Source organism: Coregonus lavaretus, assembly GCF_964263955.1.
Source record: "Coregonus lavaretus genome assembly, contig: HAP1_SCAFFOLD_5234, whole genome shotgun sequence".
NCBI lineage: Eukaryota > Metazoa > Chordata > Actinopteri > Salmoniformes > Salmonidae > Coregonus > Coregonus lavaretus.
Window position 1 is genome coordinate 1 of NW_028158471.1, and position 20,000 is coordinate 20,000.

The 20,000-nt window shown below is 38.5% G+C and overlaps 1 protein-coding gene across 1 annotated transcript in view; it reads left to right on the top strand.

Annotated features, from left to right (window-relative positions):
* Window positions 1-3,608: 3,608 nt before the first annotated feature.
* The window catches only part of LOC311123991 (ras-GEF domain-containing family member 1B-A-like), a gene marked incomplete at its 5' end in the record, with an annotated part of 35,378 nt that continues 18,986 nt past the window's right edge, over window positions 3,609-20,000 (top strand). The window contains 3 exons of the mRNA XM_084198215.1: window positions 3,609-3,797; window positions 3,942-4,064; window positions 11,052-11,189. Of these exons, the coding sequence (XP_084054341.1) occupies window positions 3,609-3,797; window positions 3,942-4,064; window positions 11,052-11,189 (450 nt within the window). The remainder of the gene's footprint in view (window positions 3,798-3,941; window positions 4,065-11,051; window positions 11,190-20,000) is intronic.

A 20,000-nucleotide genomic window follows, 5' to 3' on the forward strand; every position in this document is an offset into this window, starting at 1 on the left:
TGTGTGCCGGTCCAGTCAAAGATCCCATTGTGTGGAGGCCGGGTGCCCAAGGGAGAAGGCTCTTTCCTGGGATAGGAGACTCCAGCAGTCTGCTTGGCTGGCATTTGGGATGGAGTCCCTGGTACGGAGAAGGTGTGCGTTGGCATGCCACTGAAGCCTGCCCGGCAGTCAGGTGGTTGAGTCTCAGCTTAGAATCCCAGAGAAGAAGGCCAAACAGTCACAGGGGCAATCACACACACACACATACACACACACACACACACACACAGTCTCTCACTCAATAACATCATACACTACACACATACTGGGGCATACACACTCACACAAATACGTATAGGGCTCCAGGTAGCTTAGTGGTTAAGAGCGTTAGTGGTTAAGAGCGTTGTGCCAGTAACCGAAAGGTCGCTGGTTCTAATCCCCGAGCCGACTAGGTGAAAAATCTGTCGATGTGCCCTTGAGCAAGGCACTTAACCCTAATTGCTCCAGTAAGTCGCTCTGGATAAGAGCGTCTGCTAAATGACTAAAATGTAAATGTATATACTCACAAGGAGTATATAGCCTATACACTCACACTGCATATACAGTACCAGTCACAAGTTTGAGAGAATGCCAAGAGTGTGCAAAGCTGTCATCAAGGCAAAGGGTGGCTACTTTGAAGAATCTCTAATATAAAATATTTATATTTTGATTTGTTTAACACTTTTTTTGGTTACTACATGATTCCATATGTGTTATTTAATAGTTTTGATGTCTTCACTATTATTCTATAATGTAGAAAATATTAAAAATAAATAAAGACCCTTGAATGAGTAGGTGTGTCCAAACTTTTGACTGGTAAGTATTCAGACCCCTTGACTTTTTCCACATTTTGTTACGTTACAGCCTTATTCTAAAATGGATTCAATTGTGTTTTCCTCATCAATCTACACACAACACCCCATAATGACCAAGCTAAAAGAGGTTTATAGAAATGTTTGAAAATGTATTCAGACCCTTTGCTATGAGACTCGAAATTGAGCTTAGGTGCATCCTGTTTCCATTGATCATCCTTGAGATGTTTCTACAACTTGATTGGAGTCCACTTGTGGTAAATTCAATTGATTGGACATGATTTGGAAAGGCACACACCTGTCTATATAAGGTCCCACAGTTGACAGTGCATGTCAGAGCAAAAACCAAGCCATGAGGTCGAAGGAATTGTCCGTAGAGCTCCGCGACAGGATTGTGTTGAGGCACAGATCTGGGGAAGGGTACCAAAACATTTATGCTGCATTGAAGATCCCCAAGAACACAGTGGCCTCCATCAATGTTAAATGGAAGAAGTTTGGAACCACCAAGACTCTTCCTAGAGCTGGCTGCCTGGCCAAACTGAGCAATTGGGGGAGAAGGGCCTTGGTCAGGGAGGTGAACAAGAACCCGATGGTCACTCAGACAGAGCTCCAGAGTTCCTCTGTGGAGATGGGAGAACCTTCCAGAAGGACAACCATGTCCTGTAGCACTCCACCAATCAGGCCTTTATGGTAGAGTGGCCAGACGGAAGCCACTCCTCAGTAAAAGGCACATGACAGCCTGCTTGGAGTTTGCCAAAAGCACCTAAAGACAAGATTCTTTGGTCTGATGAAACCAAGATTGAAATCTTTGACCTGAATGAAAAGCGTCATGTCTGGAGGAAACCTGGCACCATCCCTACGGTGAAGCATGGGGGTGGCAGCATCATGCTGTGGGGATGTTTTTCAGCGGCAGGGACTGTAAGACTAGTCAGGATCGAGGGAAAGATGAACGGAGCAAAGTACAGAGAGATCCTTGATGAAAACCTGCTCCAGAGTGCTCAGGATCTCAGACTGGGGCAAAGGTTCACCTTCCAACAGGGCAACGACCATACGCATACAGCCAAGACAACGTAGGAGTGGCTTCGGGACAAGTCTCTGAATGTCCTTGAGTGGCCCAGCCAGAGCCCGGACTTGAACCCGATCAAACATCTCTGGAGAGACCTGAAAATAGCTGTGCAGCGACGCTCCCCATCCAACCTGACAGAGCTTGAGAGGATCTGCAGAGAAGAATGGAAGAAACTCCCCAAATACAGGTGTGCCAAGCTTGTAGTGTCATACCCAAGAAGACTCAAGGCTGTAATAGCTGCCAAAAGGTGCTTCAAAAAGTACTGAGTAAAGGGTCTGAATAATTATGTAAATGTTATATTTCAGTTTTTTTATTTTTTATAAATGTGCAGAAATTTCGACAAACCTGTTTTTGCTTTGTCATTATGGAGTATTGTGTGTAGATTATTGAGGGGGAAAAAACAATTGAATCCATTTTAGAGTAAGGCTGTAACGTAACAAAATGTGGAGAAGGTTAAGGGGTCTGGAAACTTTCCAAATGCACTGTAGACTCACATGGCCTCTCAGTGGGAATAAGTGTGCGTAGTCAATGCAGTCATCACCAGGGTGTGTGTCTGTGTGTGTGATGGGAAAAGATAAGTAGCGTCATTGGCCACAGGACAACACTGCCCTATCAGAACAAAACACTCTCACAGTGTACACTCTCCCGAGAGTCTCATACGTTTTGTGTGTGTGTGTGGGGAGATGGAGAGAAATTAGAAGCGCCTGTTTTCAGAACTAGCCTCATTTTATTGTTTGTCAACAAGTGAACTTATCATGTCCGCTGTGAATGGATACACTGTGTTGTTCGGGGAAGGTGGAACCAGAAACTGAGTCGGTTCATTATTTTAAGTCAACAACATGTGCCTTTGTAGGGTTGGTTGTCATCATATCAACTGACCCTGTCAGTAAATGGATAATGGATGCTCTGTGTTTCTCCAGTGGGGGGTGGGGGGGGGGTTAATGTTTACTGTTTATATTGTCTATTTCACTTGCTTTGGCAATGTATACATATGTTTCCCATGCCAATAAAGCCCTTTGAATTGAGAGAGGTAGAGATAATATCTCTCTCTAATTAATGTCACTTCTCCCGGCACCTACCCATGAGCACCCTCTTTCCATTTACTGTAACCATCCTCACAGTAGCTCAATGACCAAAATAGATTGTTTCAAACTCAAGGAATCATGTCATAGCTGACGCACCATTCTTTCTGCAGACATCGTTGAATCTTAATTCCGAGTTTTTTACTTGGTCGCATAAAAAAAAAAAAATGAAGGAGATTTTACAAATGTTTTGTTAACAAACGTATCTGCACCGTTCTTCGAGTAAATGTTTTTAACATTTTCAGTGTAAATTGTTAAAAGTAGTCCTTGTGCATAGACTAAGTGGAAAAAAACGGAGTCTCAGCGCAATTCCGTTACGTGGAATTGCCCATATTGTAATCACAGGACGTAGGCCCATGTGATGCAACCATTCGACTGCTTCTTTTAAGTAAACGAACCTCCCAGTTCTGTCTGTTTTGGGATGGAGAATATAATATAGCCCTGTAATCACTTTTGGGTCTGTCCAAACATATCAGAATAATAACAAGGCTATTGTTCTGAAGAGTCTCTCTTCTGTTTTCCCTCTCAGCACTACATCACTGCCCTCCGGGTGACCCTGTCCTCCTCCTCTGTCTCCGTTGGGGGTTGTGTATGTGTTTATAACCTCCTCCTTCATCCTCCCAGGACAATATGCCTCAAACGCCACTGCTGACCGGCCTGCTGGTCTCCAGTGGTTACAATAAGAACCTGTACCAGAACCAGACCAAGGAGGAGGGATACAGTAACGCGGGATTATATTACCATGACAACACCCTTGTGTCGGGCTCACTGGAGGCCCTCATACACCACCTGGTTCCCTCCATGGACTACTACCCTGATGTGAGTGACACTGTCTGTCTGTCTGTCTCGGTCCGTCTGTCTGTTGTCCACAAACTCTCTGTATTCTCAAAAGTTATTGACACCTCTCTCTTAATTTCTCTCCTCCTCCGCTCTCTACCTCCCCTCCCTCTTTTCTCTGCACAGATGACGTACTCCTTCACCTTCCTGCTTTCCTCTCGTCTATTCATCCACCCCTACGAGCTCATGTCCAAGGTGTGTCACCTGTGTGTGGAGCAGCAGAGACTGAGTGACCCTCAGGCAGACAAGGTAACACAACCTCCATTATACAATACTCTATTAGCTATATTATACTATACTCTATTAGCTATATGATACTATACTCTATTAGCTATATTAAACTATACTCTATTGGCTATATTAAACTATACTATATTAGCTATATTATACTATACTCTATTCGCTATATTATACTATACTCTATTCGCTATATTATACTATATTATATTAGCTATATTATACTATACTCTATTAGCTATATTATACTATACTCTATTAGCTATATTAAACTATACTCTAGTAGTTATATTATACTATACTCTAGTAGCTATATTATACTATACTCTATTCACTATATTATAATATATTAGCTATAATATACTCTATTAGCTATACTATACTATTTAGATATATTCTATTATACTCTATTAGCTATATTATACTATACTCTATTATCTATAGTATATTATACTCTATTATCTGCATTATATTATACTATATTCTTAGCTGTATTATACTATACTCTATTAGCTATATTATACTATACTATATTAGCTATATTAAACTATACTCTATTAGCTATATTATATTATACTCTATTAGCTATATTAAACTATACTCTATTCGCTATATTATACTATACTCTATTAGCTCCATTATACAATACTCTATTAGCTATATTAAACTATACTCTATTAGCTATATTATACTATACTCTATTCGCTATACTATACTCTATTAGCTATATTATACTATACTCTATTCGCTATATTATACTATACTCTATTAGCTATATTATACTATACTCTATTAGCTATATTATACTATACTCTATTCGCTATATTATACTATACTCTATTCGCTATACTATACTCTAGCTATATTATACTATACTCTATTCACTATACTATACTATATTAGCTATATTAAACTATACTCTATTAGCTATATTATACTATACTCTATTAGCTATATTATACTATACTCTATTAGCTACATTATACTATACTCTATTAGCTATATTATACTATACTCTATTAGCTATATTAAACTATACTCTATTAGCTATATTATACTATATTCTATTAGCTATATTATACTATACTCTATTAGCTATATTAAACTATACTCTATTAGCTATATTATAATATACTCTATTCGCTATACTATACTCTATTAGCTATATTATACTATACTATATTAGCTATATTATACTCTATTAGCTATATTATACTATACTCTATTAGCTATATTATACTATACTCTATTCGCTATACTATACTCTATTAGCTATATTATACTATACTCTATTCGCTATACTATACTCTATTAGCTATATTATACTATAATCTATTAGCTATATTATACTATACTCTATTAGCTATATTATACTATACTCTATTAGCTATATTATACTATACTCTATTCGCTATACTATACTCTATTAGCTATATTAAACTATACTCTATTAGCTATATTATACTATACTATATTAGCTATATTATACTATACTCTATTAGCTATATTATACTATACTCTATTCGCTATACTATACTCTATTAGCTATATTATACTATACTCTATTCGCTATACTATACTCTATTAGCTATATTATACTATAATCTATTAGCTATATTATACTATACTCTATTAGCTATATTATACTATACTCTATTAGCTATATTATACTATACTCTATTCGCTATACTATACTCTATTAGCTATATTAAACTATACTCTATTAGCTATATTATACTATACTATATTAGCTATATTATACTATACTCTATTAGCTATATTATACTATACTCTATTCGCTATACTATACTCTATTAGCTATATTATACTATACTATATTCACTATACTATACTCTATTAGCTATATTATACTATACTCTATTAGCTATATTATACTATACTCTATTAGCTATATTATACTATACTCTATTAGCTATATTATACTATACTCTATTAGCAATATTATACTATACTCTATTAGCTATATTATACTATACTCTATTAGCTATATTATACTATACTCTATTAGCTATATTATACTATACTCTATTAGCTATATTATACTATACTCTATTAGCTATATTATACTATACTCTATTAGCTATATTATACTATACTATATTCGCTATATTATACTATACTCTATTAGCTATATTATACTATACTCTATTAGCTATATTATACTATACTCTATTAGCTATATTAAACTATACTCTATTAGCTATATTATACTATATTCTATTAGCTATATTATACTATACTCTATTAGCTATATTATACTATACTCTATTAGCTATATTATACTATACTATATTAGCTATATTAAACTATACTATATTAGCTATATTATACTATATTATATTAGCTATATTATACTATACTCTATTAGCTATATTATACTATACTCTATTAGCTATATTATACTATACTCTATTAGCTATATTATACTATACTCTATTAGCTATATTAAACTATACTCTATTAGCTATATTATACTATATTCTATTAGCTATATTTTACTATACTCTATTAGCTATATTTTACTATACTCTATTAGCTATATTATACTATACTCTATTAGATATATTATACTATACTCTATTAGCTATATTATACTATACTCTATTAGCTATATTATACTATACTCTATTCGCTATATTATACTATACTCTATTAGCTATATTAAACTATACTCTATTATTAGCTATATTATACTATACTCTATTAGCTATATTATACTATACTCTATTAGCTATATTATACTATACTCTATTAGCTATATTATACTATACTCTATTAGCTATATTATACTATACTCTATTAGCTATATTATACTATACTATATTAGCTATATTATACTATACTCTATTAGCTATATTATACTATACTCTATTAGCTATATTATACTATATTATATTAGCTATATTATACTATACTCTATTAGCTATATTATACTATACTATATTCGCTATATTATACTATACTCTATTCGCTATACTATACTCTATTAGCTATATTATACTATACTCTATTCACTATACTATACTATATTAGCTATATTAAACTATACTCTATTAGCTATATTAAACTATACTCTATTAGCTATATTATACTATACTCTATTAGCTATATTATACTATACTCTATTAGCGACATTATACTATACTCTATTAGCTATATTATACTATACTCTATTAGCTATATTAAACTATACTCTATTAGCTATATTATACTATATTCTATTAGCTATATTATACTATACTCTATTAGCTATATTAAACTATACTCTATTAGCTATATTATAATATACTCTATTCGCTATACTATACTCTATTAGCTATATTATACTATACTATATTAGCTATATTATACTCTATTAGCTATATTATACTATACTCTATTAGCTATATTATACTATACTCTATTCGCTATACTATACTCTATTAGCTATATTATACTATACTCTATTCGCTATACTATACTCTATTAGCTATATTATACTATAATCTATTAGCTATATTATACTATACTCTATTAGCTATATTATACTATACTCTATTAGCTATATTATACTATACTCTATTCGCTATACTATACTCTATTAGCTATATTAAACTATACTCTATTAGCTATATTATACTATACTATATTAGCTATATTATACTATACTCTATTAGCTATATTATACTATACTCTATTCGCTATACTATACTCTATTAGCTATATTATACTATACTCTATTCGCTATACTATACTCTATTAGCTATATTATACTATAATCTATTAGCTATATTATACTATACTCTATTAGCTATATTATACTATACTCTATTAGCTATATTATACTATACTCTATTCGCCATACTATACTCTATTAGCTATATTAAACTATACTCTATTAGCTATATTATACTATACTATATTAGCTATATTATACTATACTCTATTAGCTATATTATACTATACTCTATTCGCTATACTATACTCTATTAGCTATATTATACTATACTCTATTCACTATACTATACTCTATTAGCTATATTATACTATACTATATTAGCTATATTATACTATACTCTATTAGCTATATTATACTATACTCTATTAGCTATATTATACTATACTCTATTAGCAATATTATACTATACTCTATTAGCTATATTATACTATACTCTATTAGCTATATTATACTATACTCTATTAGCTATATTATACTATACTCTATTAGCTATATTATACTATACTCTATTAGCTATATTATACTATACTCTATTAGCTATATTATACTATACTCTATTCGCTATATTATACTATACTCTATTAGCTATATTATACTATACTCTATTAGCTCTATTAGCTATATTAAACTATACTCTATTAGCTATATTATACTATATTCTATTAGCTATATTATACTATACTCTATTAGCTATATTGTACTATACTCTATTAGCTATATTATACTATACTCTATTAGCTATATTAAACTATACTCTATTAGCTATATTATACTATATTATATTAGCTATATTATACTATACTCTATTAGCTATATTATACTATACTCTATTAGCTATATTATACTATACTCTATTAGCTATATTATACTATACTCTATTAGCTAATATAAACTATACTCTATTAGCTATATTATACTATATTCTATTAGCTATATTATACTATACTCTATTAGCTATATTATACTATACTCTATTAGCTATATTATACTATACTCTATTATATATATTATACTATACTCTATTAGCTATATTATACTATACTCTATTCGCTATATTATACTATACTCTATTCGCTATATTATACTATACTCTATTAGCTATATTAAACTATACTCTACTATTAGCTATATTATACTATACTCTATTAGCTATATTATACTATACTCTATTAGCTATATTATACTATACTCTATTAGCTATATTATACTATACTCTATTAGCTATATTATACTATACTCTATTAGCTATATTATACTATACTCTATTAGCTATATTATACTATACTCTATTAGCTATATTATACTATACTCTATTAGCTATATTATACTATATTATATTAGCTATATTATACTATACTCTATTAGCTATATTATACTATACTCTACTCGCTATACTATACTCTATTAGCTATATTATACTATACTCTAGTAGCTATATTAAACTATACTCTATTAGCTATATTATACTATACTCTATTAGCTATATTATACTATACTCTATTAGCTATATTATACTATACTCTATTAGCTATATTATACTTTATTCTATTAGCTATATTATACTATACTCTATTAGCTATATTATACTATACTCTATTAGCTATATTATACTATACTCTATTAGCTATATTAAACTATACTCTATTAGCTATATTATACTATATTATATTAGCTATATTATACTATACTCTATTAGCTATAGTATACTATACTCTATTAGCTATATTATACTATACTCTATTAGCTATATTATACTATACTCTATTAGCTATATTATACTATACTCTATTAGCTATATTATACTATACTCTATTAGCTATATTATACTATACTCTATTAGCTATATTATACTATACTCTATTAGCTATATTATACTATACTCTATTAGCTATATTATACTATATTATATTAGCTATATTATACTATACTCTATTAGCTATATTATACTATACTCTAGTAGCTATACTATACTCTATTAGCTATATTATACTATACTCTATTAGCTATATTAAACTATACTCTATTAGCTATATTATACTATACTCTAGTAGCTATATTAAACTATACTCTATTAGCTATATTATACTATACTCTATTAGCTATATTATACTATACTCTATTAGCTATATTATACTATATTCTATTAGCTATATTATACTATACTCTGTTAGCTATATTATATTATACTATATTCTTAGCTGTATTGTACTATACTCTATTAGCTGTATTATACACTGCTCAAAAAAATAAAGGGAACACTTAAACAACACAATGTAACTCCAAGTCAATCACACTTCTGTGAAATCAAACTGTTTACTTAGGAAGCAATACTGATTGACAATAAATTGCACATGCTGTTGTGCAAATGGAATAGACAACAGGTGGAAATTATAGGCAATTAGCAAGACACCCCCAATAAAGGACTGGTTTTGCAGGTGGTGACCACAGACCACTTCTCAGTTCCTATGCTTCCTGGCTGATCTTTTGGTCACTTTTGAATGCTGGCGGTGCTTTCACTCTAGTGGTAGCATGAGACGGAGTCTACAACCCACACAAGTGGCTCAGGTAGTGCAGCTCGTCCAGGATGGCACATCAATGCGAGCTGTGGCAAGAAGGTTTGCTGTGTCTGTCAGCGTAGTGTCCAGAGCATGGAGGCACTACCAGGTGACAGGCCAGTACATCAGGAGACGTGGAGGAGGCCGTAGGAGGGCAACAACCCAGCAGCAGGACCGCTACCTCCGCCTTTGTGCAAGGAGGAGCACTGCCAGAGCCCTGCAAAATGACCTCCAGCAGGCCACAAAGGTGCATGTGTCTGCTCAAACGGTCAGAAACAGACTCCATGAGGGTGGTATGAGGGCCTGACGTCCACAGGTGGGGGTTGTGCTTACAGCCCAACACTGTGCAGGACGTTTGGCATTTGCCAGAGAACACCAAGATTGGCAAATTCGCCATTGGCGCCCTGTGCTCTTCACAGGTTCACACTGAGCACATGTGACAGACGTGATACTATACTCTATTGACTATACTCTGTTAGCTATATTATATTATACTATATTCTTAGCTGTATTATACTATTATACTTTCTTAATGAAGATCAGTTTATTTAGCTGATGTATGTTGTAGTATTCTGCTACAGAGAAGCTTGCTTGTGTTCCTGACTATGTTGAGTGTTTCTGCGCCCAGATTAATGTATATATTCATTTACAGACTTGGGTGTTACAAAATATAACCATGATCAAATAAGTATGTGTATCTTTCAGATGAGGATCAGGAAGATGGCTCCCAAGATCCTGCAGCTGCTCCAGGAGTGGACAGAGACGTTCCCCTACGACTTCAGAGATGAGAGGATGATGAGGAGCCTGAAGGAGTTGACCCAACGACTGGCCTCGGGAGATGAGGTACAGTCACATTATTTAAACGTTATTGTCCCTGAAGGGAAATTCACTGTGTAGCCAGGAGTACATTCGACACAGGGAATATAGTGCACATCTAACAAAGGCACACACAAGACAAGTTAGTCAGTCCTCCAACGCCACCAACCTGGTTAAGGGGAAAAAGAGAAAAGGGATCATAAGTACCTTACTGTGATGGTTTTCAATGAAAAAATAAACAAAAATAGCTTCTTAGCAAGGAGCAATTTCTCAAGCAAGAGTTTTGCTAGGACTGTCTGGGAGTGGTCTGAGTGGGGAGGGGGGAAATTGAAAACTAGCTGTGATTGGCAGAGAGGTTTGGAACTATTTTTCTTATTGGTCTATGAACTGATTTATCGCATTGGCGTTATCATCATTTTCACAGTATTATTCCAACCTCATAGTGTGGAAATACAGCGCCTTCGGAAAGTACTCAGACCCTTTGACTTTTTCCACATTTTGTTACGTTACAGCCTTATTCTAAAATTGATTAAATTGTTTTTTCCCCTCATCAGTCTACATACAATACCCCATAATGACAAAGCAAAAATTAAAAACGGAAATATCACATTTACATAATTATTCAGACCCTTTACTCAGTACTTTCTTGAAGCACCTTTGGCAGCGATTACAGCATCGAGTCATTTTGGGTATGACGCTACAAGCTTGGCACACCTGTATTTGGGGAGTTTCTCCCATTCTTCTCTGCAGATCCTCTCAAGCTCTGTCAGGTTGGATGGGAAGCGTTGCTGCACAGCTATTTTCAGGTCTCTCCAGAGATATTTGATCGGGTTCAAGCCCGGCTCTGGCTGGGCCACTCAAAGACATTCAGAGACTTGTCCCGAAGCCACTCCTGCATTGTCTTGGCTGTGTGCTTAGGGTTGTTGTCCTGTTGGAAGGTGAACCTTCGCCCCAGTCTGAGGTCCTGAGCGCTCTGGAGCAGGTTTTCATCAAGGATCTCTCTGTACTTTGCTCCGTTCATCTTTGCCTCGATCCTGACTTGTCTCCCAGTCCCTGCCGCTGAAAAACATCCCCACAGCATGATGCTGCCACCACCACGCTTCACCGTAGGGATGGTACCAGGTTTCCTCCAGACGTGACGCTTGGCATTCAGGTCAAAGAGTTCAATCTCGGTATCATCAGACCAGAGAATCTTGTTTCTCATGGTCTGAGAGTATTTAGGTGCCTTTTGGCAAACTCCAAGCAGGCTGTCATGTGCCTTTTACTGAGGAGTGGCTTCGGTCTGGCCACTCTACCATAAAGGCCTGATTGGTGGAGTGCTGCAGAGATGGTTGTCCTTCTGGAAGTTTTTCCCATCTCCACAGAGAAACTCTAGAGCTCTGTCAGAGTGACCATCATGTTCTTGGTCACCTCCCTGACCTAGGCCCTTCTCCCCCGATTGCTCAGTTTGGCCGGGCGGCCAGCTCTAGGAAGAGCCTTGGTGGTTCCAAACTTCTTCCATTTAAGAATGATGGAAGCAACTGTGTTCTTGGGGACCTTCGATGCTTTAGTGTGATTGGGTGGGGGAAGATTTCTCGTGCCACAAAGCAGTTTTTTGAGCCTGGCCGAATCAAAAGAAAATAGCTATTGTTCCACAGGCCCGGCAGGCAACTTTCTGTCAACTCAACTCTTCTGCTCTGCTCCTCCTTAGGCTGCAGTTGAATTGTTCCACTATTGCTGATTTGAATGTCACTGGCTTAGCACTGGTTTGCTTGGCCTGCGTCCCAAATGGTAACCCTATTCCCTTTTATAGTGCACTACTTTAGACCAGGACACACAGGGAAGGTTTCCATTTGGGACACAGCCTCAGTTTCCTCCACAGGGATGTTTTCATGGTGGTTATAGAGGGATTACTTCCTATGATGACCTATTACTTCGATGGATGTAGAACCTGCACCAAACACATTTAGTACCGCGGCTATAACAACACAGGAATATTCATGGCTGTGTAAGCACCAAGAGAGAGGCTGCTAGCTTTAGCTGTCTCTAACCCGGCTAAACCTAGCCCTGCTTCATTTACTTGGCTAAGTAATCTATACTGAATAAAAATATATATGCAACATGTGAAGTGTTGGTCCCATGTTTCATGAGGTGAGAACATTTCCATATGCACAAAAAGCTTATTTCTCTCAAATTTTGTACACAAATTTGTTTACATGTACATTTTAGTCGACGCTCTTATCCAGAGCGACTTACAGTAGAGTGCATACATTTTGATAGTTTATTTTTTTCTTCTTCGTACTGATCCCCCGTGGGAATCGAACCCACAGCCCTGCCGTTGCAAGTGCCATGCTCTACCATCTGAGCCACACAGGACCTACATCCCTGTTAGTGAGCACTTCTCCTTTGCCAAGATAATCCATCCACCTGACAGGTGTGGCATATCAAGAAGCTGATTAAAAAGCATGATCATTACACAGGTGCACCTTGTGCCGGGGACAATAAAAGACCACTCAAATGTGCAGTTTTGTCACACAACTCATTGCCACAGATGTCTCTAGTTTTGAGGGAGCGTGCAATTGGCATGCTGACTGCAGGAATGTCCACCAGAGCTGTTGCCGGAGAATTGAATGTTCATTTCTCTACCATAAGCCACCTCGAATGTCGTTTTAGAGAATTTGGAATTTGTCAGTACGTCCAACCGGCCTCACAACCGCAGACCATGTGTAACCACACCAGCCCAGGACCTCCACATCTGGCTTCTTCACCTGCGGGATTATCTGAGGGGGTGCTGAGGAGTATTTCTGTCTATAATAAAGCCCTTTTGTGGGGGAAAACTCATTCTGATTGGCTGGGCCTGGCTCCCCAGTGGGAGCACTTGCGTAGTCATGTGAAATCCATAGATTAGGCCTAATGAATTTATTTCTGTTTGACTGATTTCCTTATATGAACTGTAACTCAGTAAAATCTTTGAAATTGTTGCATTTTATATTTTTTGTTCAGTATATTTTTGCAATGTCATGGTGGACCTAAAGCTTTCTTTGAAGACCAGAGACAATCTGTCCCCTTCCCAAACCCGTTCATTGGGTTACAGACCCCAATGTTCTGTCCTGAGGTAAATATTTCCCCTTTTACAGTTAGTGGGAACACTTAATTTGATTAGCGACTCATGAATGACTGCTGACAATTTCAGACGTTTCTCAATGGCTTGGAATGTGCTTGGGAATCAGCCAACCAGTGTGTGTGTGAGACTGGCAGAGTGGGGGTGGTAAGTTAACGACAGGCAGCAGGGGGCTGGTTAGGACCAGACAGTGATGGAGGACACATCCATCTGCTCTTTGACATCTGTAACCTAGAAACACAGTGCTGCCCGCCCCTGGTACTCTGAGCACGATCTGTCAATAGTACAGCACGAGTATTGATCAGGCTTTAATCTGAAAATCAATAATATCTCTCATGACACATAGCTAAACTCTCCCCAACCTCCACCTCTATCCCTGTGAGTCCTTGGATAACCTCCCTCCAGTACACTGATGAAGTAGCGACCTGGCTTACTGTCTGTTTGGCCTCCCTCCAGTACACTGATGAAGTAGCGACCTGGCCTCTCTCCAATACACTGATAAAGTAGCAACCTGGCCTACTGGTCACGCACGTAGGTCGTTCCACCAATTAGGTGCCTTTTGAGAAGTGTAACCCCATTCGATTTCACCTCATTCTAAAATTGTCGTAAAGAGCACATGTTCAACTTGATAAAAAAAAAATGTTTTTCTATCTCAAGAGGTTAAATAAAAAAAATTACTATAGTAAGGCCTATTAAGTGCCAAATAAAGTAACAGGGTTGACAGTGTCAGGGTTGACAGTGTCAGGGTTGACAGTGTCAGGGTTGACAGTGTCAGGAATTAATACACAAGCAGCATTATCAAACTGGGATAATGTTTTAGGTTACACCGGCAAGTATAACAATATTTGCCAGGGCATATTTTTTAAAAATTATAAATCAGATTATTTCACATGGAGATGAGGGAAGCTAAAAAGGCTAGCTAACTTGCTATGTTTTTAGCCAGGCTAAAGGCATCTAGCCAGGCTAAAGGCAGCTAGCCAGGCTAAAGGCAGCTAGCCAGGCTAAAGGCAGCTAGCCAGGCTAAAGGCAGCTAGCCAGGCTAAAGGCAGCTAGCCAGGCTAAAGGCAGCTAGCCAGGCTAAAGGCAGCTAGCCAGGCTAAAGGCATCTAGCCAGGCTAAAGGCAGCTAGCCAGGCTAAAGGCATCTAGCCAGGCTAAAGGCAGCTAGCCAGGCTAAAGGCATCTAGCCAGGCTAAAGGCAGCTAGCCAGGCTAAAGGCAGCTAGCCAGGCTAAAGGCAGCTAGCCAGGCTAAAGGCAGCTAGCCAGGCTATAGGCAGCTAGCCAGGCTAAAGGCAGCTAGCCAGGCTAAAGGCAGCTAGCCAGGCTAAAGGCAGCTAGCCAGGCTAAAGGCAGCTAGCCAGGCTAAAGGCAGCTAGCCAGGCTAAAGGCAGCTAGCCAGGCTAAAGGCAGCTAGCCAGGCTAAAGGCAGCTAGCCAGGCTAAAGGCAGCTAGCCAGGCTAAAGGCAGCTAGCTACTACTAGGAAGGGAAGGCGACTCTTCCTTGCTTTCACAAAATGAAATGTAAAAAAAACAACAACAAAAACGGTGCGGATATCACGCTACCAAACGGTATCCGCTGCTCCAGGAAATCCCACTCCGCCCACACGCACACACGTACGTAGATCAACAGAGTGACGTTTGTACTAACCTGAACACTGTTCTCTGGCGATAAGTAATCGGCTGATTAACACATGCTATTATTACTAAGGAGAATGCATTTACATTTCATGGTAGTTAATCTAGACATTTATATACAGTAAATAATCTAGGCTTTCAACAGGCTCAATGCCTTGGGGTTTTCTGCCGCCTCTTGCTAGCCCAGAGTACTACGGGAAAAGTGTGTGTGTGCGTGTGTGTGTGTGTGGTGTGGTAGTTCTGGTTGTTTCACTCAACTCACTGACGGAACCACACTATTTACTCCACCAGCTCACTCCTTGATGTTCCACTGGGTCTGTCATTATATATGTGGTCAGATATATATCGTTTTTTTTTTTTGCTCCCGCCTCCCGGAGTCCTCCTTACTAGCTAGCTGGAGCCGGGGGGGGGGGGGGCGACGCCGGTAGACAGTGTCCTTCGCTCCCGCCTGCAGAACACCTGCCCTCGCCGCCGTTAACAGAACTGCGGGAAAACAGAATGACACTGTCTACCGTTGTCGCCACCCGCCTCTTCTTCTGTGGGGTTTATCACCGGTTGGCATCCAACGCTATGGTACCCACTGTACTGAAGCACCCCTCACCTCCCGCCTGTCCTAGCTTAACAATGGACCAACAGAAGTAGAAAGATAGGTTCCTGCAGATGCAGGAATGCCCTGAATTGCAGGCCACAATTGCACCCTTCTCTTAGGATCTGGATACGGGATTTGACCTAATTTTTTTTTTTAAAGTTTTTTTATAAGTATTTTTTTCAGACAGACGTGAGCATGCTCAGGAGGAGTGGTATAAACAGAGACTCTGCTACTGGCACACTGGGATGGCAGCAAGGGAAGCAGATAACCTAGCAGTTAGAGCGTTGGGCCAGTAACCGAAAGGTTGTTAATTCGAATCCCCGAGCCGACAAGGTGAAAAATCTCTGTGCCCTTGAGCAAGGCCTTAATTGCGCCAGGGTCACGGTTGATAATGGCAGACCCTGGCCGTGACCCGACCCTCATAGGGTGTCTCAGGGAGAGTGGGATATGCAAAAAACACATTTCCAATAGGACAAATATAAGAACCCATCAAATTATTATTAAGAGTGATTGCATTCCATCTCTAAGTGTGATATGCACTTAAGTTCTCTCTCTCTCTCTCTCTCTCTCTCTCTCTCTCTCTCTCTCTCTCTCTCTCTCTCTCTTTCTCTCTCTCTCAAGCTGTCTGATCTGCATTACATGAGAAAGAGAACCTTCAGGTGCTGGTCAGGTGGTCCCCACCAGGAGGTGATGTCACAGAGCCAGGAAAGAGAGGGCTGAGGAGGAGGAGGGAGGGGTTTAGAAGCTAACTGGTTCTCTCGTGAGGTGGGGTGGGGGGGTCGCAAGCAGCGAGACAGTCTGTTGCTCTTTCTGATGCCAAGGTTGAGGGTGGCGTAGGCCCCAAACCCAAGCTTAGCCCCTAAAGCCCCCCCCCCCCCCCGTTCAACAGTGACATTTGTCGCTGCTCATCTCTCCCGCTACGTGGAAATGTCAGCCTGGTATCTCCATGAATAGTCTCTAATTTTAGAAACTGAGCAGAGCCACCCTCTGTCCCTTCTCCCTCTGTCTGTGAAAGAAAGGAGAGCGGATGACAGAAGTCTCGACAGATGGCTGAATGCTTTGAAGTGGCCACCGACCATGTCTTACACTAGGCTACTGATCATATGTAGGCATAGGAAAATGATGAAAGTCCCAGGATATTGTGGAACGTCACGAATGTATGTCATCCACATGTTCTGAATATGTTCTGATGAATAGTCTAGTTACGATTGACTAGTTTTAATGGTTCGTTGCTGAGTTCAGGCGTCAGGTGCACTTGTAATGGATAAAGTCCACCTTGTGTGCATCAAAAAATGGCACCCTTTTCCCCTCATAGGGCTCTGGTCAACAGTAGTGCACTATATAGGGAATAGGGTGCCATTTCAGACGTAGACTCTGAGTGACTATGCTTGTCAGAACTATATAATACAATAGCATCTCCAGCTAAAGTACCAAGGGTGTGTGTGTGTGTGTGTGTGTGTGTGTGTGTGTGTGTGTGTGTGTGTGTGTGTGTGTGTGTGTGTGTGTGTGTGTGTGTGTGTGTGTGTGTGTGTGTGTGTGTGTGTGTGTGTGTGTGTGTGTGTGTGTGTGTGTGTGTGTGTGTGTGTGTGTGTGTGTGTGTGTGTGTGTGTGTGTGTGTGTGTGTGTGTGTGTGTGTGGCATTGCCAGTAATTCAACCACTTCAGACCACAACGAGGAATGCATTACGACCAGCACTGATAAGTGCATTTCAGAAAAGCCTGGCCTGCCCTCTCTGCCACTCTACCCATAACGCTCCTGATAGATTGATGGGCCGCCATTCAATTTCCCCAAGTGCCTTGGCAGCACAGCACTGCCTCAGAAAAGACTGCAGAAAGAGATGAGGCCTGCGTTTTACACACTAATTGGGTCTTTTGACCAATCAGATCAGCTCTGAAAAAGATCTGATGTGAAAAGATCTTTATGTGATTGGTCAAAAGACCAATTAGTGGAAAAACGCAGTCAGAGAGAGCGAGAGGAAAAGTGTGATTACAGGCTCTACAATAATACACATCCATCAAATGAAGGAAAGTTTGTCGAGCAAACTGGCGTGGGTCTGCTGAACTGATCTTGAGACTTGTTTGCAGAACCTAGTTTCTCTGTGGCTGAATTGGCAGAAAGGAGGTTGAGGGAGACCGGGTGTGGGGATGAGCTGGAAGGAACAGGTTATTTTATCTGTTGGAGGCCCCTTGTAAGCATTCAGGAACAGGTTATTTTATCTGTTGGAGGCCCCTTGTAAGCATTCAGGAACAGGTTATTTTATCTGTTGGAGGCCCCTTGTAAGCATTCAGGAACAGGTTATTTTATCTGTTGGAGGCCCCTTGTAAGCATTCAGGAACAGGTTATTTTATCTGTTGGAGGCCCCTTGTAAGCATTCAGGAACAGGTTATTTTATCTGTTGGAGGCCCCTTGTAAGCATTCAGGAACAGGTTATTTTATCTGTTGGAGGCCCCTTGTAAGCATTCAGGAACAGGTTATTTTATCTGTTGAAGGCCCCTTGTAAGCATTCAGGAACAGGTTATTTTATCTGTTGGAGGCCCCTTGTAAGCATTCAGGAACAGGTTATTTTATCTGTTGGAGGCCCCTTGTAAGCATTCAGGAACAGGTTATTTTATCTGTTGGAGGCCCCTTGTAAGCATTCAGGAACAGGTTATTTTATCTGTTGGAGGCCCCTTGTAAGCATTCAGGAACAGGTTATTTTATCTGTTGGAGGCCCCTTGTAAGCATTCAGGAACAGGTTATTTTATCTGTTGGAGGCCCCTTGTAAGCATTCAGGAACAGGTTATTTTATCTGTTGGAGGCCCCTTGTAAGCATTCAGGAACAGGTTATTTTATCTGTTGGAGGCCCCTTGTAAGCATTCAGGAACAGGTTATTTTATCTGTTGGAGGCCCCTTGTAAGCATTCAGGAACAGGTTATTTTATCTGTTGGAGGCCCCTTGTAAGCATTCAGGAACAGGTTATTTTATCTGTTGGAGGCCCCTTGTAAGCATTCAGGAACAGGTTATTTTATCTGTTGGAGGCCCCTTGTAAGCATTCAGGAACAGGTTATTTTATCTGTTGGAGGCCCCTTGTAAGCATTCAGGAACAGGTTATTTTATCTGTTGGAGGCCCCTTGTAAGCATTCAGGAACAGGTTATTTTATCTGTTGGAGGCCCCTTGTAAGCATTCAGGAACAGGTTATTTTATCTGTTGGAGGCCCCTTGTAAGCATTCAGGAACAGGTTATTTTATCTGTTGGAGGCCCCTTGTAAGCATTCAGGAACAGGTTATTTTATCTGTTGGAGGCCCCTTGTAAGCATTCAGGAACAGGTTATTTTATCTGTTGGAGGCCCCTTGTAAGCATTCAGGAACAGGTTATTTTATCTGTTGGAGGCCCCTTGTAAGCATTCAGGAACAGGTTATTTTATCTGTTGGAGGCCCCTTGTAAGCATTCAGGAACAGGTTATTTTATCTGTTGAAGGCCCCTTGTAAGCATTCAGGAACAGGTTATTTTATCTGTTGGAGGCCCCTTGTAAGC